The 24,151-nt window shown below is 44.6% G+C and overlaps 1 protein-coding gene across 1 annotated transcript in view; it reads right to left on the reverse strand.

Annotated features, from left to right (window-relative positions):
- The window catches only part of IRAK4 (interleukin 1 receptor associated kinase 4), a 149,925-nt gene that overhangs the window by 20,382 nt on the left and 105,392 nt on the right, over window positions 1–24,151 (reverse strand). The window contains exons 8-10 of the mRNA XM_069628018.1: window positions 18,676–18,785; window positions 17,762–17,945; window positions 9,860–9,922 (exon numbers count right to left, since the gene is read on the reverse strand). Of these exons, the coding sequence (XP_069484119.1) occupies window positions 9,860–9,922; window positions 17,762–17,945; window positions 18,676–18,785 (357 nt within the window). The remainder of the gene's footprint in view (window positions 1–9,859; window positions 9,923–17,761; window positions 17,946–18,675; window positions 18,786–24,151) is intronic.

Genomic DNA, 24,151 nt, shown 5'->3' on the forward strand with positions numbered 1-24,151 from the left:
AACATCAGTCTCCCCTGTTGTTCAGGATGGGGTGGATGTTTCAGGAGCCCACACTTCCAAATGCCATTTTGTCTTGCTTGATTTGGCGTCCATAAAAGATTTATTTCTGGATCAACATGGGAATAAAGGAATTGAGGGGGAATTCACAATAATCCAGGAGAGCACAGGGTGGGACCCAAATGCCTTGCGAATGCTCTGCTTTCAACATCAACCTCCAATACCATATTCTGCTTTACAATAGTAAATCCTGATCCTGTGGGACTAAGGTGCTCCAGTGGGTGCAATTAGGGCCCGAAGACTGGAAACCCTGCGATTAATACAATGCCTCTGTTTGATATAGTGTTACGGTTGGATAATCACAGTATAGAGACACAATAGCGCACTTCTCACCCACCCCTACAGTGCGCTGCCAGCAGGGTCGCCATTAGGGTCAAAGATGGCCCTAGGCCCAGTGCCCCAATGAGAAAGCCAGCTAGTGGAGTAGACTATGGGCCAATTAATTGTACAGCCACCTGTAGTAAGGCAGAAGTCTCAGGCAGGGGAGGGTCAATTTACTTGCGTAGGGTTCCCAAACTGACCCCTAAACATCACAAACCCAGGCAGCCCTTTGTGAATAGGCGTACACATTGGTTGCAGGCTATCCGGGGCAGCTTATTTGTAACAAGAGAACAAATCCTAAGGTGCACCAGGTTGCCTCATCAGGGGGAAAGTTGCCATGATTATATCCAAATTGTATTCAGGGAGCCAAGCATGGGGAGAAGCGTATTGTGCTTCCTTAGGAGATGCCATCCCTCAGTGAACACCACAATTGAAATTAGAGCTCATCCCGAGGGGCCCATGGATGCCCATGCCTCAACTAGGCAGCACTGACCAGTGCTTATGGGCGCAAATGCAGTCCCCTTGGGTAAAGGCCACCGGGCTAACTCCCTTGGGTTAAATCAGAGTGGAATAAATAGTTGGATTGCATCACTAGGGTGAAGGAGCGATCAACGAGGGGAGTTCTCTCTGGCTCTCAAGCAGTTCAAAGGGACACAATAAATGAATAATGTACAGAATGTGTAACTTGTTATTGTTTTGATATGTATGTACACTTATGGCCCTACGGCCGAGATAAAGCTATTGATGACGATGATTGCTTTTACCCTTCTCTACATGTTAATTTTGTGGTACCACAAGAGGATTACTACAGCAAGCCATTACATACTGTGGCATTACATAGTTATCCTCTTTAGAGGAAGACAAATACTGTATCTCATCCCACAGAATCCTCTCACACCCAGAGCCTTTTCTCCTCCTATGTGATACTCCCGCCCCGCAAAGCAACCCACCCCCCCCCCCCCCCCCCCAAGGTCAGGATCAGGAAGCGTCTGCCTTTCACTGGCCACCTGGGAGGAGACTTCAGGTAGGGAATTAGTGAGGGATCCGTAGGATTCATCACAGAAGTCTGTTGAATGATGCTGATTACATTATGGCGGAGAGCCCAAGGAGCTTGGAGCCGCCGCATATAACTGAGTCCACTACAGAAGCGGCATGGCAGCGTCCCGCTTAACCGACACAGAGAGGCAGTTTGTCCAAGGCGGGTAGAACAGACATGAGAAAGCAGATGAGGACTGAAACAAAGTTGGAGGCATGGATATGAACTGGCTGGAGAGACCACTTCTCCGAACGATCGCTGCCGCTGGTGAGCAGGTATGTGGTACCGATCGAGGTGTGGGTGGAGGGCAGTGAGGTCACTATATAACCCACGTCAGGCTGAGCATCCAGAGACTCTCCCACAAGGGGGTTATGGCCCACGCCAGGCTGAGCAACCAGAGACCCCACAACGGGGTGCAAGACCAACACCTGGCTGAGCAACCCGAGACCCCATGCTAGGCTGGGCAACCAGAGACCACGTCAGGTTGAGCAACAACAACAAAAAGCATGAGGGGGAGAGAAAACTGATAAGTGGAGAAGGGCCGAAGAGCCAGATATCCCAAGCAAGGCTAAGATATAAAATACCCTGGGCAGGGGTGAGAGACATTGTCACCCAAGAGAACGCAGGCAAACCCAAAGCAATAGAGCCTGTTGTCTCCAATAAGGCTCACAGACCCAGAGTCCTTGGATAACCTTGGAATTTAAGGTGTATAAACTGTCCCAACCAGGCGGATTGGCTGGCAGAAGGAGGAACGTTTGTGTGGGAGCCCAGACCAACCTCCACTAGGAAAAACGAAAGGCTGAGACACATTTGAATTGTTGCAACAGGTATAGGGCCTGAGAGAGAACAATAATAACTCTTTTGTGTGTGTGGGGGGGGGTTCAGGAAGCCAACTAATAACACCCAAGCAATATGGGGTGAGAGGGAGGCTAACTCTTTCCTATGCTGAATTTATGTTAGCCTTTTGTTATAGTGGTTGAGTCAGAGATTACCTTAGCATAGGTTTGGACAGAATGAATGTTGAGCACCTGTTTTTCCTTGGAAGAGTAGGGACTTCATTTTACAGCTAGGGACAGATGAGGCATTCTTTTATTTTATTCAAAGAAAATAACTAAGATAAATGGAACTAAAACCAATAGGACTATAGACAGCAAGCATACTTGTAACACATGTATTTGGAAACTGGATGAACAACTGATTGAAGAGGTAGATTCATACGTATGTCTTGGGAGCTCTCATCTTCTACCTGATCTCCCAATTTAATGCAACAGTATGTAACCCAGAAAGTCTTAAGCAAATTTGGGGCAGTTAAACCTTTATACAAGCCACGGGTGGTTATTCGATTGAAGGCATGTTGACAGTATACACAACCAGCATGGTACCAGCTATTTTGTACGGGCTCAAGACCTATGCAGATAATCAACTGGTCTGGTTTAAGGTCTTGGAGGGAAAATTGTGGCAACGCAACTTGGGCCTTCCGCAGTCCATTCCAATCCAAGCCATTTGCTTGGAATTGGGATTGGTCTCTCTTATGACGCAAGTCCAAATTAGTCCAAAGTAGAAGATCTCTACTACTTACGAAAATACTGGAAGATAAGATGAGACTATACTTAGTTGGCACACGCATTCTGGGGCACTAGCTTTCAGGACTATTATTCAGTGAAATATTTAATAAGAGTCTGTGCTGAGTTCCAAAATCGGATAGGTTTGTCCCGGGACATGGATTCTACAAATCTCACCTTAGCTAGAAGAACATTGATTGCTAGGACTAATCGCTGCGATATAGCTAATAATGTGGACTATTTACATGGGAAAACTAAGATGAAAGAATATTTGACCCAGTCATTCCCTTATTTGGCTACTGCGAGCTACATTAAGTATACTATTGATCAGGGGCTGCAACGTTTTATCATGCTCCTGTGTTTTAATTTGCTCCCTTTCTTAATGATAACTGGACCCTGGAAGACTATCTCTGTTGACGAAAGAAAACGTAGGATCTGCAGGAAACACTAAGAATATGCTAGGCATTTACTCACCAAATGCCATGAGCTAAAGACACTGTACGAGACCCACTACCAGAAATTGGTTAGCCGGATACAAGATGTGGCTTTTAACCAATTTTGGGCGTCTCTAGTGGGTGCTCAGTCCAAAGTTATTACTAATGCTGTGTTTTTAGTATGGAAGTCTATTGCCCTGGTTCTGGAGGGTGGTGAAAACTAGCATTAATTTGAGATGCTGTTTTACATTGACGCATTTTAAGAGTCACATATCAAATTCTACTCTATTCACTTAATATTTATTGTATAAATATATGCATGACTATTTTATGATTGTTATTAATTATGTGATGTAAAGTGTAAAGATGTCTGTAAGTAACCAGATACACAAACATTTCTTTAAATAAAATCACTATGTTGACTTAACACATTATCCTCCCCCACCGACAAGCGGTATCTTAAGTAACATACTTTCTGCACAATAGTCTGATACTGGCAGCTTTTTGGAATGTATAAAGGGGAGAACCTTAGAACTCAAACTGCTGAATCAAGAGATCATAGGAATGTTTTTAATTAGTCCATTGCATGTAATAGCGCCTCACGCTGGCGAAGCATGAAACTGCAACATCACTTGTTCGGACAATCCAGTCAGATTAAGTAATTTGAAGCAGGCAGGAATTAATTCCAGTCAAGCCGATCCGAGGATTCATGCAGACTGAGTAAGGAAACAAGAACAAGGGGTATCCAGCATCAAACAGTGGACCCTGAGAAAAATCAGGACCTCAATAAAAAAGCCCTGTCACCATGATGGAGCGCCAGTGATTCACAGCACTGAGTGTGCAATGTCCAGAGAACAAGGAAATCTTGCTGTGGGACAGTGATAACGGCAAACAGAACATACAATTAAGGTATTTCACGACCTACGTTTGAACTGACCGTCCTGACAAAGGTGGTAACAATTATCTCTATCCCACCCAAACCGGTTGACACTACAAAAACAGATGTGTAAAGGCAGAAACACACACCTAGAGAAACTACTGGGATAATATATTTACAAGTGAAGGCTCTCACCCACTTGGTTCTTTCTATTTTGCCACAGAAAGACATTTAAGAAAAACTCATTAGAAGAATAAGACATTTTCAAAGTTGTTTAAGCTTTTGTGACCACGGTCAATAATAAAAATAAAATGACCAGTTGGGAACTGTAATATTTTTAAAAATAGCTTAGACAGGGAAAGCTACCCTTTTCACCTAGATAGGCGGCCCACCACCGCAATCTAGGGACAGCACACTGATGCACAGGGAAAGTTAGTCTGTGCAGGGACATTTACATAGTAGTAGAGGTCTACTAATTGAAAGTCAAAGTTCCTCTCTCGCCAGTGTTTTCAGGAACTACTTCCCAGCATCCCTCATCCTTGTGCTGGAAGAATGCAACAGGGTTCTTTCTAATTCATTCCACCTATTTGTCAAAACCAAACCTTTTTTTAAAAAAAAACACTTTCATCAATGAGATGGTATTAAAGCATGGATGCAATAGCACCTTTATTTACAATATTTAGGATGGAAAGTTTGTGCATCAAGTATGTCTGCTTGGCTATGTGACTGGGTTCAGGTGCAGTGGGGTATGGAGAGGTTTGGTTGGTCGGATGTGGTTTACTACAGTTGGTGAAAGAAGAGTTTAGCCGTGAGCTGTTGTATGAAAGTTGTCCCTCCAATTCACAGAAGATGAGCCTTTGTAAGATGGCATTTAGGGCTATTCTAAAACAACATCCTGCAAGAGTTTGTAGACTGAGCTTTGAGAATCACAAAGGTTGTGGTTCTAGTTGGGCAAATTTTAAATGAGCAGAGTCTGCCCACAAATTATGTTTTTCTATACATGTGGTGTTAAACTATGTACATGTAAGTCAATTCAAGTAAGCAAATGCCCTGGTTAGTTCTGTAAAATCAGAGCCAAAATGTGGGGCAGTGATTTTCTCGATGGAGAATTTGGTGCCAGAGAACGCTCGGTTATTTTGCCTATCAGTCTCTAAAGCTTATGAGAATACGAGGCAGTTGAAAAAAAGATATGACCATCGTTACTAGAATGTGGCATATAGTAAGCAGTAGTCCGTTTTACCATCAATAAAGACAGAATTGATTGACAAACATTGGTATAGGTAGTTGGCTAGCAGTTACAAGTTCCCTATTTCTTGGTATGGAACAGTCGTTGGTTGCCATCTGTATACTGGAAAACTAAGATCATCACAGACACCAGATCAGATAAAGAATGAGTGCACAGAGTTATAGAACAAGGGGCGAAGGAACCAAACCTTGAGATACACCATGCTGATGTGGAGCTTTTATTTGTTTTTGCATTGTGTTTCAAAGGGTCCGGAGCAGGTAAGTTCCATAAAGGATGTTGAAGGTGGTCGAGACATTATAAAGGATAGATGTGGGTCCTATCAGATGGACAGCATTTCATTAGGACATGGTGTAAATACAGGGGAAGGGGCAGAAGCCAGATTAGCAGCCCTCAAGGACATACAGTAATTAATTGTGCTGAATGTTTTGTGAGAGAGCTTTATTAGGAGATGTTTGTCTATGATGAAACTGAGGGATTTGGCGGAGTTGATGTGTTGAGGAGTGAACCCACGCAAGTGCTGGTCATTTGGGTATCTTTAGAGGATTTCCTGTTTGGATGGGTGTTTGAGGAGAAGATATTTGCTTGGGTTGCGCTTTAGATATAAGCCTGTCATCCACATTTGAATGGCGGAAAGGTGTTTCCAGAGGAGTCATGGGAGCAGTCCACAGTGAGGTACAGTTGTAGGTGGGGGTATGCGCATGCTGTGTTATATGTAGGATGTCTGCCAGGATAAGGGGAGCATCTTTGTTATCAATTGGGCTCCTTATAGGTTGAAGTCCCAGAGAAAGATGTTGGTTAAGTGTGTGGGACAGAGGCTGACGAGAAAAGACCAGTGATCTTACCAATGAATGGACAACAGCCAGTGAGGTCAAATGTCTCTGACTACTTGAGTGATTGGATGAATTGACATGAAAGGACCTCCATGAATGTAACTGCCAAATGGCTACAAACTGTGCATGTCCAGTTGGTTTCACATACGACTACCAAGCCTGCCCCAGTCTTCCCCATCTGACCAGCATGTTGGATTGAGAATGATGAACATATGGGAGTAGGTGGGGAGAGCCATGGTAGGTGGTGAAGATAGCATCAACCTTGTGTTTGGTGATACGATGGCAATGTTGGCATTGTGCAGGATGGCCAAGTGAGTGTTGATAAGTATTAAGGAATGGGAGAAGCTCGTGGGTGGGGTGGTGATGAGAGGAGTTTAGATGCTTCACTGGGGATACCCAAGCTTAAGGAATTTGAATACATTCCTTGGCACATTATTATCACTTCATCTTTCTTACAAATATTAAACACCAACCCTACGAACACACGAGTTCAGTATCAAACCATACTGCAGATATGTCCAGGTTTACCTTAACAATTGCAAATTAGGGACTTGAACACAGAAAAATCAAGCATATAAGAGGTTCTCAGTTCATAAAAATAACCTTAGCTTTCTTATTGTTCAATTTTATTAGCAATACATGTAACTCAAAGATATTTGTTGTTCAGTAAACACACAACATTGCAGATGTGTGTGTTCTTGTGGCGTCGGGTGTTAAAGGTAAACACATAGGATAATCGTTTCAAGAGTCTATTTTACACAAAGCTTTCAGAAGGAGAGTTTTCTTGAGGTACTCCCCTTAACTATCCCTCAACATGGCGGGACAGCCCTCCTCCATAAGCCCAGGCTTCCCTCACACTCTGGGTACAGTACTATAGTGCAAGCGCTACTGCTTTCAGGCCCTGTCAAAGGTGGGTGGGAGTCCCCCACCCAGCCCCCTCACCTCACCTAGAAACACTGGTGTACAGGCGTGTTATAATGACATGTACCAGTGTACGAATGCAGGCAGACCCCCTTACCACCCTATTCTTACCTGAAGGATGTATGTGGTGGAGCCAGCAAGGTCGCCACCGCAACGAGGGTGTCAGCAGCGCCACGACAGGAAGACGCTGGAGGCCAATGCCGGGCCACACAGCAACCCAGCATTAAGGACTTCCCACGGGAGGTCGCTGGATGTGGCTTACGCTCCAATACTGGGCATGCAGCAACTAGAGCGCGGCTCCAGCAGGCAGAATTCGCTCGAGCCCAAGCTAAGGCAACCTCCACACTAACCCACCACAGACTTGTTATATTCAAAAATAACTTAAGACTTCAATGAAGGCCAAAGTGACACCACTAAACTACCAGTTACTTTTTATATGTTAATAAAGGCCTAAGGAAGGACTTAAATAACAATCCTCCATGGAGACCAGTACATGGTCCAACTTGGGAAATGGGCCAGGGTTACAAGACCTTTTAAGCCTTTACCTAAGCCTTTCCAGGACACATCCCCTAGAGACAGGCAAGTGATTTGATAGTGCAAGTGACCAACCCAGGGGTTATATTTAAGAAGGGGTGTGTGAATGGGAGTGTGTGGTTAGTTGAGTGAGGACAGGAGGTGGAGGACATCCGAGAGACCAGAGAAGTTGAGAGCGAAAGGAGTGCCAAGGTTATTGGAAGGAAGGGGTCTGTGCAGAGAGTGTGTGTTTGTGGCGGGGGGGATTGCAGAGTGTGAGGAGTAGCGATAGAGTAGGTGTAGCAGACTGGTAGTGGTGGTAGTAGTGGCGGAGGGAGTAGTAGCAGTTGAGAGTAGAAACAGGAAGTAGCAGGAGTAGCGAGTGAGAGGAATACGCAAGTACAATGGTAGTTGGTGGTAAAGGGGGGTAGCAAGCACTAAGGAGTAGAAGCATCAGCAGACTGACAGTAGTAGGAGGAGGAAGGAAAGGTAGTGGGGTAGTGTAAATAACGAAGTAGGACTAGCAGTAGAGGGAGAGTAAGAAGAGTGACAGGGAGTGAGAGGTAGCAGTAGAGGTAAGAGCGAGAGAGATTATAACAGAAGAATAGCAAGAAGCAAAGAAGTAGAGTGGGAGGAAGGAGGGAAGAGAAGATAATGTAGGTAGAGGGGTAGTTAGCGGTATGGGCGATAGTAAAAGCAGGAGTAAGAAAAAAGTAAGATCAAAGGGTGGCAGAGTGAGATCGGTGGGATAGTAACATGGTGGGAGAACATCTTAGGAATATAGTATAGTATAGTGAAGGGTCAGGTCAGAACCTGTGTGGAAGGAGAACAAGTGACTGGTGAAACTCCCTAGGATACAAAGTGGGGTAGGTCAGGGGAAATCTAAAAAATCCCATAGGGAGTTAGGCAGCCACCAAGATAGCCAACAGGCAGATCAGTGTCCCAGCTAGGGATGTCTGGTCTAGGGAGGGAGTAGAGGGTGAGGACCATCCCATGCACCATCTCCCCTAAAGCCCCCGGTAGGCCCTGAAAATCTCCCACCAGGCCCACAGCCAGTCTGTTAAGTTCCAATAAAGACCCCTGGAACGTACTACTGTCTCTGGAGCGGTTATTTGTGGCGGCCGCCTCTTCACACAAATCATCTCTGCTAAACCTTGACTCCAAGGTGGACTAAAGGCCATCTCACTCTGGAAATTCTTAAGGTTCATATTCTAAGCCCCGCTGCAGTTTCATTCTGTGGTTTCCTAAAGTTGTAGAACCCCCACTCATTCTCTCTGGATTTATTTTTCTCTCTTCCTTCACTCTGCTTTCTCTGAATTTCTTTGATCTCTGTGTTGTCTCAATCTCTTGTACTCTCGCTTTTCGTTTCTCCAAACTGAGTGTCACACTCGCTCACCACTGGCTGGTCTCTTCCCACCTCTCTCCCCTCCTTCCTCTCCATATCTCTTGCTATTCTCAGATCACCTGTACACCTTCCTCCACTCTTTCCTTCCCCTCTCACCCGCCCCCCATGGTCTTGTTGTCCCACCTGCACATACAGTAAAAACAAGAGTGCGTACAGGTCCAAGATTGGACACTTATCAATGTGAGGCTTTACAAGGTTTGTAGTTCCGCTTCCCTCATTCTTCAGCACTAAAAGACAAAAACAAGGAGGGAGAGCAGGCCTGTAGCTTGGAGAAAGAAAGCAGGAGCGCTGCTGAGATGGGGAAAGAAGTTCCAAGTAGACAACAAGCACTAAGCATCCAGGACAAGACTGGGTTCCCTCCCAATGCCACCACATCACCAATGGGGTAGGTGGGTTCTGGCAGTGCCCTAGTATGAAGACTAACCCAGATGAAGAGGATCACTGGAAGCTTGACATGGCCCTATTGGGACGCTGTCACAGAGGGGACCCTGTAGAGTAGGATGTTGCAGTTCGTTGATAGAGAAGACATTTTACGTGCTGATCACTAGAGGTAAAGGTCCCTTGAATATCCAGGACAACATACTTGTGAGACCAGACAAAATGTGTCCAAGTGTGTTCTTACAAAGCGACGTTAAAAAGGAGATGAAAATGCAGTACCAGTAGTTGTGGGTCCCGGTTTTCATCCACAGGTGGTAATCCAGTGATTATTTCCAGAAAAACCTGGAAACAGTAAAACACATGTATGATGCATCAATTCTAAAACCAATTAGTTTATAATCCACATAATGTGCTTACATCAATCCTTTTTTTATAAACCTTCAGTAATGGCATCACAACCTAAATGATGTACCACAATGAGCTTGCTGAAATTTCAGCACACTAAACATTGTATATGAGATGCACTGTTTTCTGCTTTCCCAACCAAAAAGCTCCTAACATTCTCACTAGGTCCCTTCCCAATCCTCATCCAAGCTCTGACACCATTCCTCAATCTGGGCAAGTTCCTCTCTCTTCACTAGAGGGCCAACATTTCATAAGTCAAGTTCAGTCACGGCTCCTCACAAGGTCAGATTGACAGTGATGAAGAAGCAGAGGAAGGACCGTAGCCTGCTTAACAGATAGTCCACTCCTTCACTGGACTGCTGGAGCGGTCATAAATAATCCCCTGTCAAGGCACACCAACATTGGAGGTGGAGAGCTGGGGATCATACCTGTAGTTGTGTGACAGAGATCCATCTATCAGGTCGACATGCTTCCAACCTTGAACAGTCAGCATCATCCACCCCAAGCATGTGCTTCTCTCCCACTCAGCCTCTTGGAGGTGGGGAAAGACAGTCTATTCCAAGCCCTTCATGGTAGCCCGACACACCCACTTAATCCTGGTAAAGGACAAGTTACTATCCAAGTGCATATCTACAGCTTGCGGAAACCAGGAATTCTCTCTTCCATGTGTTGATGTCTGGAGGGGAAGAGGATTTTTGTTGTGCTGCTCTTCTGTGTTCCACAGTCACGCGAGTCAGAGCATCATTTTTGGACGACTACTTTTGCTGCAGCTCTTTGGAGGAAAGCTTGCTCAGGACAAGGCGATTCTCCAACTGAATTGTTTGCTGGCAACCTTAGGGGTTCCATGTGATTTGGCCATATTGTCGAATTTGTCTCATTTATTTTTTTTACATTTGGCAGCAAATATATGCAGGTGGGGGCGTCATAAATCCCCCTCTGACTACCCCCTATTTTAATTATCACGATTACCCACAAAGTATATTTTCAGTCAAATCCAATAAAATAATGCGACAAATCTGAATTTGACTAAATCTATGTTGTAATCTTCCTATCCCAACCTCAGTAGTGGGATAATCCAAATGTGCTGGATTAGCATTGCTTCCTGGTGTGCTTTATTTGCATAACCTGTGAAGACTGTGTCTACTTTAGTTTACAACTAGCTCCTTTGCTGAATCACGTTAGTCTTGACCCTGGTTTAGATGTACTCCCGAGTAGGCTGGGCTGTCGAGGCCTAATGGGCATGGTGTTCACTGGAATGACCCAGAGCTGGGGGGCTTGTATTACAACAGTCTTGCACAATACATTGCTATTTTATTTTTATTAAAACACTGCACTTCATGCTTTCCTATAGGAAATAAGGGTGTTACAGCACTTACTAACATAGTACTGCATTCTTGATTTCATGGACGGTTTGGTGGACCACTGGACTGGTTTTCCTAAATGGGCTAACACATTTCCACCTTTCTTTCTTGGCTACAGAGGCCTAGTTCTTCCCTGTTATGCAGTGCTCTATATTTTGTTTAACTGAGGTGTTACCAAAATTTAACCCATAACTGTTTTTTGTTATGTATTCTAGTACTACTTTGGCAGTGTCATTTTATTCTCATCTAATACTATATACAATATACAGTATATTATGTATTGTGGTGTATTTTAATGTGTACTTGACCAATTAATTGTACTTTGGTACCATCCCATTCCAAGAGTGAAGCCTAACTGGCCTACTATGTTACACATTGAGAGGGTTTGGTCTAAAGTGATGGACCCCGTTACTAAGATGGGCCTTTTCACACACACCCCCATCAGAGGGCTTTGGGAACACCTCTCTAGCAAGAGGGATGTAGTGAGGACCAAGGAGATTCTGATGGTGATTATACTAAGCCTCACCCAACCCGTAGGTTCGGTCATACCAAATTCCTACGTTGTGTGTGACCAGACTAAAACTTATAGTGAACATTTTAAATAGTCTTTGGCCGTCTGAGGAACACCTCAGCCATGACACATGAAAACCTTCATTTTCAGTGATCAGACTTTTCTCGCCAAAGATTTTGAAAGGTGTACAGACGACGCCTAGATACAGGTGGATCTGCCATTTAAGGAACTCAGTGGAGATTATTCATTGTTTCAGTAGAACCAGTTCAGATGCATCCATCGCTTGTTGGATGGTAATGCAATACATGTTTTGGTGGCTGTGGGTGTCAATTTACATAACGCACTACCCTTTACTTGTCCCAATTGTCTGATAATCTCAATATTCCAGCAGATAAAATGAGAAACCTACTGAGTCATTGTTTCTATTTAAAAATTGTCTTTGAGACGTGTACAAATGTGGCAATCCAGAGCCTTTGCAGTGGAAAATAAAGAGAAGGCGATGCGTGGAAGGTTAATAGCAAACGTACTATTGAAGACTGGGATCAAGACTGTATCAACTTATCAGCAAAGGAAAAGATTTCTTATCTGAAGAAAGGACTGCTTGAAGACTATGAACTCATTTTGTCTGATACTTCTGTTCTTTCAATAAAGCATACTTTTACATTTATGATGTCTGTAGGTGAAGTTTGCAGTGTGTTTCTCTCTTACGCTTTTCTCTGGGTGGAGTGTTATAAAATACAAGGATTTAAAATAGGTAATGATGTTAGGCTTGTGAATACGTCATGACTAAAATGATGCTATAAGCAATGAATCGATAATATTAATTTCTCTTATGTATTATTAGGTTTCTAAAATTGTACACAGAAAAAAAGACAGATCTCAAATCACATTAAGCCTAGCGTTGGTGCAACTAGATGCCCCTAAACTCCCTCTGAACGTAATACTGCACATAGAAACCAACGAAAAAAAATCACAGATGTTTTAACTCTCAGACCGATCATATTGGGTATGTCTGTGGTCATCCCCCCATTTGGGGAAATACAGTGAAGTGATATCCGATGTACTGGGGCAGAACTACTAACGCTTGTAGGCCTTGAAGTCCTGTGGGGTAACAGATCTACAATGCACAGCAAAGCAGCCGCTGCGATAAAACACACACGTTATGTTATGTGCATTTATGTAGACGCACGTACACCCGAAGGCATCTTGGCGCTGAGGAAGGGAGGCAAAACCCATAGAGCCACTAAAAAAGCAGAGTTTTCAATCTTCGCCGAAAGGCAAGATGATCAGATATGTCTTGCAGTGAGATGGGAAGGCGATTCCATGCTTCAGCAGCGGCAACAGAGAAGGCCTGGCTACCCCTGCGGGCTAGCCTGAACCGAGGAACAGTCAGCCGGCGGGCGGTGAGAGAACGGAGGGTACGGGTGGGTTGATAGGGAGTGAATTTGCTTTGCAAGTATTCTGCTCCCCTTCCATAGAATGCTTGCTGGACTATGCACATAGATTTGAACACGATCCGCTGGGTGACAGGAATCCAGTGGCGTTGTCTCAGTATGGGCATCATGTGAGCGCCAAAAGGTGGACGGATAACGGAGCGAGCAGCAGCATTCTGGAGTAGCTGCAGACGCCCGATGATAACTGCGTTGGGCCAGATATAGTGAGTTGCAGTAGTCCAGGACGCTAAGGACCAGAGCTCCAACTACAGGTGCCTGACTGGCCGTAGGAATGAAGGGGAGGACTTTCCGAAGGACCCTGAGTTTAAAGTGGCCCGATTTACAAACTGCTCCCACCTGCTCATCCATGGTCAAAGTGGCTGAGAAACGTACTCCCAAATTCCTGACAGATGTATCAGATATTGGGAGGGGGGCCTAGCGAAGAGGGCCAAAAATCAGCCGTCTAGAACATATGAGGGGTAGCGGTACCCACAACCAGAACTTCGGTTTTAGAACCGTTTAGTTTGAGCTAGTTAATCGTCATCCATATACCCAGTTCTTCCAGGCACTTTAACCTATTGGTTGTTTCTGGTTTTGTGAGGTCCAAACGGACCAATTTCTGGGTGTCATCCGCGCAAGAGTAAAAGCGAAACCCATGAGATTCAATCAGAAACAGTAAGTATCTTATGTAGATATTGAACGAAATAGTGGAAAGTGCCGATACCCCTGAGGAACACCGCAGGAAAGACAGGGGCAGAGCAGAAGGGCAGAAACAACACTGACTGAGAGCAACCAGTCAGAAAAGTTATTAACCACTTCAGGACCTGGCCAGAGATACCGGCTTCAGAAAGACGGGCGATCAGAAGAGAGTGATTGACGGTGTCAAAAGCAGCCGACAGATCTAAAAGCAGGACTGCTCCGACACCGCCCTAATCGACAAGACACATAAGGTCAGCCATCACAGAGTTAAGAACAGAATCAGTACCTCTACCTGGCCGAAAGCCGGACTGGAATGAATCAAGGAACTGAGTTGATTCCAAGAAAGTAGAAAGCAGTGGGGATACCAGAACCTCCAAAACCTTCATCAGGAAAGGCAGAAGTGAAATCGGGCGATTGTTAGCCAACACTTCAGGATCCAGAGAAGGCTTCTTGAGCAGGGGGATTACCAATGCATGTTTAAGAGAATCCGGAATAATTCCCGTAGTAAATGAGTCATTGACCGCTGACGTGATATAATCAATCAGGTCAGTGGATGTTTCTTGTAAGAGAACACGTGGTATAGCATCTGTGGGAGATGCAGATTTAAGTTTTTAGATTGCAGATAAAACTTCTGCATTGGAGGAAAGGGGAAACGACGACCAACAGCCTTCCGTAGAAGGAGGCTTCATAAAAGCTGGGGCGGCCACAATAGCTGCAGCCTCAGTCTTAATATTTTCTCGAATAGTGATTATTTTAGAGAGGAAAAAGGTGGAGATGGAGCCACAGAGCTCTTGAGAGGGTGGGTCTTCGACTTGAACTACACACATGCAACGTGAATACAGAAAGGAACCTTAGCTTTCTGTGCCAAACAGCTAGGGCTGAAGCTAGGGCTATTGGGAAGAAAAACAAAGGTGCAGTTATTAAGTCTACTAGGATCAGATCTCACCACCTTTTAGCCGCCGATTATACCTTAAGTCTGCTTCTGGGGACCCTACCATTAGCCTCACAGGAATATAAAAGGAATAGGTCAGAAACAGACGTATGCAAAGTTTGTGAGAAACACTGAATGCTTGGCGCATTTCTTTTTTTTGTCCAGTTTACAAACATGAGAGCACAGTATTTATTGCCAATTCTTCGTGATTTTAAAGTCAGGTGCTTTGAGCCCTAAAGATAACTTTACGTCCTAAAAATTGGCAAATACTCTCAACAGATAAAAATAGGGCGCAAAAATACACCCAACAAAAATAGGAAATAGGCACACAGGATCCTGTCGACACAGCTACTTGGATACGTTTCGATCAGTGCCACAGGATGAAACGCTTATTACTGCCTGATTTGATATATCAAAAATGTATCTTTTAATGTGCATGAATAACTAGGAGCAAAGAAAAACGTATTACAAAACACTGTTTCACAGTCAAACCCTATTTTACTCACTTGTTAAATACTCCCATTGGCAGTGGGACATACTTTTCTACTTAGATAAAAATCATTTTACTCTCAATTTTAAAATAAAAAGAAAGTAAAATATTCCCACTTCAAAATCGTATCTGGAGCACTGGGTGCATAGCTGAAGCTTTAGATGTGTGTATTTCAACATCACATAAAATAGTGATCTTTGTTGTTAATAAAATACTTACAAACAGCTTGGTTGATAAGATAACCAATGCTGGCATATGTTAACAAAACACGCCCATTGAATCATTTGAGAAGGTTGTTTCAGATCAGATTGTGCTTTTATTTAACTGCAGCTTCCAATGTATGGTTTCTACTCTAGTCACTATAAGCGAATGGTTTAGGGCAAGATGCAGTATGTCTGCTGAATACATGTAGAATGATGGTGGTCTTGTAGGCATCATTTCTCTTAGGCTTAGCCTAATACTGTGTGTACTTCTATCCTGCCTTTTATACTTGTGAACTTTTTAAGGGTGTGCACGAAATAAAGTAATGTAACTGGTTGCAAATAGATGCAGGAAATATTGTGGAGCAGACCAACCAGGAAACCCTACCTAGGTCACAGCTGTACAGGCAAGAGAGTCAACGAGTGGTACACCATATGACAAAGGGGATTTCTGAACATCTTTCTTTAAAATATAAGTTTATAAAGTCTTTTGCAGTTTTCACATACCCTACATTATAAAAATAATCTTAACAAAAAACTGAAAAACAGAGTGAGACCACACCTTTGTTGTCGGGAGCCAATACCTTAAATGGCAAACCACAAGTTCTAAAAGTCGCATGTATTTTTAAAAATACAACTACCCTTCTCCTGAAAAGTAAAGGTCTTTCCTCATCCCTCCTACAAACATGTACTGACCTCAACCACAGACATCATATAGCTAAAGCTACTTGATCAATCCAAGTAGACATTCTCAATACTTTAGCAAGTAGCTTTGGAACTAAATGTCAGAGGGCTAGGATCCACCACAAGTGAAAAGATATGCAGACTTGAGATCTGCCGGTGCAGGAGGAAAAGAACTAGAAGATAGGCCTTCTCTGTCTATGTGCCCAGACTCTGGAACCTCCTCCCCCTCTACACAAGACTGGCCTCCTCTCGTCTACATTTCATGAAGGAGCTCAAAACTCTCCTCTTCAAGCAAAGGCTCTTCCGCAACACCTAGGATCACACAGCTTCCACTCCACACCAAACCCAAGACTAGGTGATGTGCTCTGCTCCACCCTCTTAACCCCCTCTGTTACCTACCCTAGTTGCTCATAGATCACTTGCTACCAAATTGCCCGCCACCCCCCTCCCTCGTTCGCTACCTGCTCACTTTTATCTCTGCTTCCCTCACTGTTTGTTCACCCTGTGACTGGAAAAGCATTTCATTGCTTTCCAAACCTAGGCCCATGCTTAATAAATACTAGGAGAATACAAATTAGTCGAATAGTACACTTGTTGCACTGTTGCTGCAAAGAATCTATGACATTCAAGTCATTATCAGTATGTGCATTTTGGAAAATACTTTATCCATTTCTTTATTTTATTAGAATAGAAAAAAAGACCACGATTTGATATTCCACCATTGAATTGTGACATACTTCACTCATCCCGTGGAGGGCTAAACCTGGTTGTTTAACTAACACTATTAAAGTTAATCAAAAATGCTAAAAACATATTTCGGTAATCAAGAAGCACGAGACCACGAGTTAGAACGGGCATGTAATGCCACAGTTGAGACCTCTAGCCGCTGCCTTGATGCCAATGGCTGGTGAAAGCATGCATATGTTCCTGTTTGGGAAATATGTTCGGTGGTTTGCCTTTATGTACAAGACCCACAAGGGCTATGAGATGACATTAATACGTCATTTATAACACGCCTGTACACAAGTGTTTCTAGACGCATTAGTAGTAGTTCTGCTTTCTTTGGTGAACAATATCCTTGCAACATTGTGCTGTGCAGAAAGTAAAATTGCACACTACAAGCTATGGCCTTTATAATAATAATTGATTTACTCATCACTTGTTTCGTTTACTTACTCGGAGTGAACCATGCCCGAGGGGAACTGAACAGCTATGGCATATAAAAACACAGAACACGTATTTGTCTATTGTTCATATGAACTGTAACTTCAACAAACGTATTATTATTTGGAAGAGTTCAAGTTGGAGCACTATTGAATTTAGTTAGGGCACATCTTAAGTTAAGCTGCCTTATTTCAAGGATTGAGTAAGCAGAAGAGATCGAACAACAACATTCACTATCGCCATGAAAACACAGTGTTAAAAGAGAATACATTTCTTAAAGAGCTAGATCACTAGGATACTCACCACACCCAAGCTGAAGATATCGGATTTGATGGTTATCTCCCCACGCAGGGCCTCAGGTGCCATGTAGGCTGTTGTGCCCACAATTCTTTCCGTCATGACCGTTCGGGAGCATTTCTCGAATGCCCTGGTGAGTCCAAAGTCGGAAACTTTGGGTACGAAGGCATCATTCAGTAGGATATTAGCACTGAAAATACAAACCACTCTTTATTTCTGCATCATTGCCCAATGCTAAAAAGCCTCAACTACTAAGTTTCATCTTCAGAAAATTGATCCAATATAAAAACAAGCAAGCTGAAATCACAAACGCATGTACAGTTCTAACCATCGGAAAACAAATTCCTCACATAGTTCTACACATCTGCTGCGCATACCCTCTTTGCAGGTAACACAATACACATACCCTTTGCTGGCCTTGACTGCAGCATTCCCGCCACAAGCAAAAGCTGTGGGTATGCAAACTTGCACATGAAAGTATGCAAACTCACAGCTCCAGTCAGCACCTTGCTTCTAGAATGAAATGTATTCATTATGTTTGTGCAAAAGAAAAATAATTTTAAAAAGGAGCGCCTGGCAGAACAGAAGTGGAGGGGACAACCTAGAAATTGTGGTTAAAAGGATCAGTCAATTTTAGGACAACACATGTTCATTCACAGAGTAAGTGGTGGTGACACTCTGTTTAAGGTCAAGGTCCCAAACCAGGACCTATAGTGATCCAGTGACCAGTTTTGGGGACAGGTAGAGAAAAAGCCATCCCCTACTAATGCCATATCAAGACCCACTCTTGTCAGTTCTGCCATCTATTCTCTTCCATCCTCCAATTCCTTTCACTTAATACGTTTCTTTCCTCTTTCAAAGCAGGCAATCATATAAACAAGATACACTTTCCAAAACAATATTCTTTAACACAAGCTTACCTTTTAATATCTCTGTGAACGTGGTGATTTTCATGTAAATAATGTATGCCGTTTGCTGTGCCCTGAGCAATGCTATATCGTACACTCCAGGAGAGAGGTGGTGTGCCATCCTAAAAATAAATAAATACATGTGAAAAGGTATATGGGATAACCAAGGTAACACAGATGTATATACTTGTTATTACACACAGAAAAGGGCAAACCCAAGTTCTAGCACCATCACAAGGGATATAGCGCGTTAGCATGGCAGTGGCAGAATTCATTATATCCAGGTAGCAAAGCCGAGCCGGCATCCATTATCCCGAGTTAGAACAATAACATCCGATTCTATAACCTAGTTAGCACAGAAAGGAAGATTTCATTGCGGCCAGCCATTGCAACAGTGCCAGAGTCCACAACCCAGTTAATCAGACCAGTGCCAAATTCATTTGTGCAAAGTGAGCAGAGCAGTGCTATATTTCATCATGTCCAGTTGCATATTAAGGCCCGGTTTGATTATTCCCCCCAACAGAGCAACAATGTCAGGCTCCATGGTGGCTCCTTAGTATACGAAGCACAGGTTCCAGCATTAGCAGGGTGAGCCTAGATTCCATTATGCCCTAACAGCATAGTGATTGCCGAGGAGCCAGCTGCAGGAGAGGACTGGAGTGGAGTTCTTCTAAGCATCCCCCCCTGGCTCTACTACCTTTGACAGTGAGCAAGAAAGGCCATCAATCTGGCGAGCACTGTCCTGGTGCTTCCCTGGCCTTGATCCAGTTCAGAGCAGGAACAGGACGACTGGCAGGGGTCACGCCTGCATAGAGATGGCAAAGCACAGTATCAATGGACTCCCCAGGTCCCACTTGCATTCATGTTTCTGCTGCAGAAGCGTGCAGAGCAGGAGGAGCCCTGGAGATGCCAGGGAGACGAGCATGGAAGATGCAGGGAAGCGCACACATCTCTGGCTGTTTTCAATGGGATACAAGCATGGTTTATTTACATGCTGTCCCTCCTGACTGTGGATCCATCCAGCATTGCCTCCTGAGACAACTTTGCGACTCAAGAAGGGCTTGAGGAAAAGAGGAAGGCAGTGCATAGTAACCCTGTGCACCTCCAATGCTGCTGTCAGTGTGTGGGGGGAAACGTGGCACCTGCTCTCAACTTACCTCCTTCTGTGTGTACATACGGGCTAATGGACCAATGTCTTCACCCCTAATTTTCCTAACTGAAAGCACAGCTTCTCCATACAAATATCTCAAACTCTTAGCAATATTTTGTGTTGAAATCCACCAATCGAATCTGCATCAGACCATATACTGAACAATCATTTTTTAAAATTTTGGTTGATCTTAACTTACATTTCGTGAAATGAATATCTGTGAACCGCACCACTCACCGACCACCATTTGATGATAATCTAATCCGCTTTGCGACTGCCCTAAGGTCAAGTGCCCTGGCAGCAATAAGTCATAGCAAATCTAGACAAGTTGCAAATCATCCAGAATAATTCAATACGTGCAGCGATCGGAACATACTTTTGTACATCGGATCTTCCACAATTTACAAGCAGATTTTCAAAAGTAAACATGAAATCTACAGCCTTGGCTTCAATGTAGAAGCTATAATGCATCAAGAGAATCGCACAAAAAGAGAGAACAATAGGATGCACGTAAACAATGACAATGACGCATAAACAACCATGACAGAAACTATTGGTGCAACTCCGCACAAGGGCAGGAAAAACAGTATTCATCAAAAAAGCGCCTCAGAATCAGAAACAAGGTCTCAGAATCCTCTAACACAAAACAGGAACGACAAAAGAGCATAGCTAAAGCCACGAAGCGGAAAATTTGAAAAACACGAGTCATTACCATAACCACCGAGGGGATAGAGAACAGAGCTCACAAAGCAAACCCAGTACAACAACGAGGACCGTCTCACAAATAGTGCAAAACAATTCTACACAACTGGATTTGACCCATCATGCAGGCAATCAACAAGGAATCTGGGCCTGGCTACCAAAAGCTCTCACAATGCATCGAAACAAATAGCAATCCATCCACAGAGAGCACAACCCAACATCAACGCCACAAGAAGACCTTCACCGCAAAGTAAAACTATGCTCGTGGAACACAAGAGGGCATTCGCATCCAACTGTACCAGGAGACGTCAACCTTGGAGAACATGACATCTGTCTCCAGGAGACCTGGTTAACAAGCCCTCCAACACTAGAGGGATACCAAATTGCACTAGCCCCAGCAGCCAAGGGCCATCTGGGATGGCCGATGTCAGGGCTCATGATCGCCTGCTGCACCGGATGTGGACTCTCCATTGGACCTACCCTGATCGCAAACCTGTCCATCTTGGCAATAAGTGTCATTTGGAAACAAAAAAACAACACCAAAGCCACAGAAAGCACAATAGTCATTGCCAATACATACTGGAATCCAGCCGCAATTAGTGAAGAAAGATCCATCACAATGTGCGAACATGTAATTGACGATGCAATGGCCAAGTTGCTGGTGACCTCCCTAATGATATGCGGCGACTTAAATGTGATCTGCAAACCCCAGATGGGAACTCGAGTAAAAAAACAGCCCTCAGCGGCTGAACAGCGTGGTAGAGCATGGCTCGACCTAACTCAATCTCGCGAACTACATAATCTCGATGCTGCCTTTCCACAATCAAATAGAATATCCACCTGGGAACGAGCGAACTCGGGGGAGACAATCAACTACATATTTGTCTCCAAACCATTGGTAAGCGCCACCATTTCTTTCAACGTGCGACACACAATGCCAGTGTTAAGATGGATTTCTGAACTCTGTCCTGGAGAGGCAGAGATTCATAAGGCCAGCCTAGTTTCTTGGAACAGGGTAACCTCTGGACAAGCCAGACCAATCAGGGTAGCGATTGCGGCGGTCAAGACTAGGTCTCAAGAGGGTTGAGGGTGACTGAAAGCCCGCAATGAGCACACCAAGCAAGGACACTTACAAATTACTCCAAGCAGGTGTTATATTAAAAATATAGACACATTTATTACAAGGCCTTTATAACATTGACCGTAGCGGGAAATCACAATAAAACTCAAGTAAACCAACACATACCAATCCAATACAATATATATACAAATACAAACGAGTCTAAAGAGTCAGACGCACGAAATGTGTAGACTCCCTAGATGGGGAGGAAAACAGGCAGTGCGAATAATAATTAGACCCAGTCTGCCTTCAGAGGCACCTAACAGGAAGTCCGAGCCCTACGAAGAGTGGAGCCTTGTGCTCAAAAGTACCTGCCCACGCGGGTGCCAACGGGCAAAAGGAGAGCCTCCTCGAGGGAATCAGGCAGTTCAGTTCGGTGAACAAATGAAGATGAACAGAGCTCCGCGACTCAAGCGCAGCCTCCACTGTGGGCAGAAGCAGAGCGCAAGTACGGAAAGGCATGCTGTTAGACACAGCGGGGAAAAGCTATGGGCTCCTGCAGGAGGGTGACCAGTTCCTAGCGATGCTACTCACCGGTTCCCGATGCAGGCAGACCCAGGCTTCTCTGCGTCAGTTTCGGTGCTGGCAGGTTCAGATACGAGCAGGGGACGTCTCAGCGTCGTGTAGATTCCGCAGCAGCAGAAGTTGAGTTGAGGACGTCCCAAACGCAGTGAACCCGCACAGATTGTTACCAGAGCAGGGCAACGGAGCGGCCGTGTGTATTTCAGCCCAATGTACACTACTCACTTCAGACCTGGGAATGCCAAGTGTACGAATCGTGTGAGAGTGACAAGGACTCGTAATACAACACAACCTGACGGCGGTTATAGAGCAAGACTCCTGGGTAGTGTATGGGAGGATTGGTCCATGAGACCCCCCTCCCCTGCATCCTCTCCCCCTTGTGAAGTCCATGGCTCGTTAGGGGTTCCCCCTGCCACCAGGGCCCAGGTGATAGGTGGGCCACTGGCTGAAGACATTGACCAAACATGCTGAATTTAGCTAGGCCCTGGAAACCATTTTGTGAAATAAAGATGGTTTGAGCCCTGTGCACCGCAGCGCGGCTCCCACCCTCTGAGAGTTTCACTTATCCCTGTGGCCGCAGCTCTCTGGCAGATCCGCTGAGAGCCCGTTCCCACGAACAGACGGACATGAGCTAGTGTTAGATACCAACACTAACATTTCACCTTCCGCAGTGTATCTCTGTTTCCAGTATGACCCGGCCAGCAGGGCCGGGGTGGAAAAGAACTGTAAAATGGTCCCCGGAAAAAAACAGAGTCCCCAAATACTAATGAGCAAACCACCTGTGATGAAACCTTTCTCTCCACGACCTTTCTGACTAAAAACCTGTAACCACCATGAAGATGGCAGAATGTGTGCTTATATGACATTCGGGATGAAGTACCCACATCCCCGTAGTTATGCGCAAATAGTAAAAGTGTCACAGGGGTTTTTTCATGTTGTATGTTTCGCCGAGAAGACTGCACCCCCAGGTCCCATGCCATAACTGAACTAATGCTGCTAGAACACAAAGGAAGACAAATGCAACCCTATTGGGAGCTCATGCAAAGGGTGCACGAAAATGCACCATATGTATGTCCAAGCTCACTATGTGTCACTGCCGTCAGTCTTACTAGCGGGTTGCTCCTGCGTGCTCCACCAACCTTACTACTACCTCACTTAACGCACATGTATAGAAATGTAACAAAATGTTGTGGTTGTTAAATACTTGACGTATAGGTAACGTGTTTGAAACGGCCATGTGCAAGGAACCAACAATGTCAAAAACATAAGCTTTGAAAAGACTCAATGAGTATTGTATATTATGTGAATGATTATGTCTCTTCCACTTAAAACTGCAACACACAAGGAAAATACCTTTGTGAGCACATGCAAGGCCATTCCCCCTTCCTCCCAGTGAAACCTGCCAGACGAAAAAGCAGAGGCATGTGCTGCTCTGCTCCACCTCCCCCAATTCGGCTGGAGCCGCTTCAAACATTCACATTCCCCCCGCAGCACCCAAGGCCACGGCCTGCCACCTGAATTATTTACAACCCAGCAGTATACCCGGCCTTAAAACACAGATCCAAAGGCGCCCTTTCTTAGGCTCCACGACCCACCGGCTCACCCTAGGTTAATGGCCCCTGTAAAAGTAGGACACCCAATATTATGGCAACACTACAGGAACACATTCATAATTACTCCTAACGAGACATAACACGGACAGGCCGTCCCATGCTCTGAGACCCAACCTCGCGACCTATGATACCCGGTCAACAGGACGATGGTAACCATGTATTGATGTATCACCAAAAGACCCCACTCTAGTCGCATTCCTCCTGTGTTGCATTAACCTGTAGAATAACCTATTGGAAGATTTACCGGAGAAGATGATATTGCAATGTTGAATGACTGCGGTGTGCGTGGCCTTAGGGCAGAAAGCCAGGAAAGACGTTCATCACTGACACTGGTCACGGCTGACACAACAACACCGTCCGGATGAGCCCAGCTGACCTGCC

The sequence above is a fragment of the Ambystoma mexicanum genome, chromosome 12 (assembly GCF_040938575.1).
Source record: "Ambystoma mexicanum isolate Mex_15411 chromosome 12, UKY_AmexF1_1, whole genome shotgun sequence".
Taxonomy (NCBI): Eukaryota; Metazoa; Chordata; class Amphibia; order Caudata; family Ambystomatidae; genus Ambystoma; species Ambystoma mexicanum.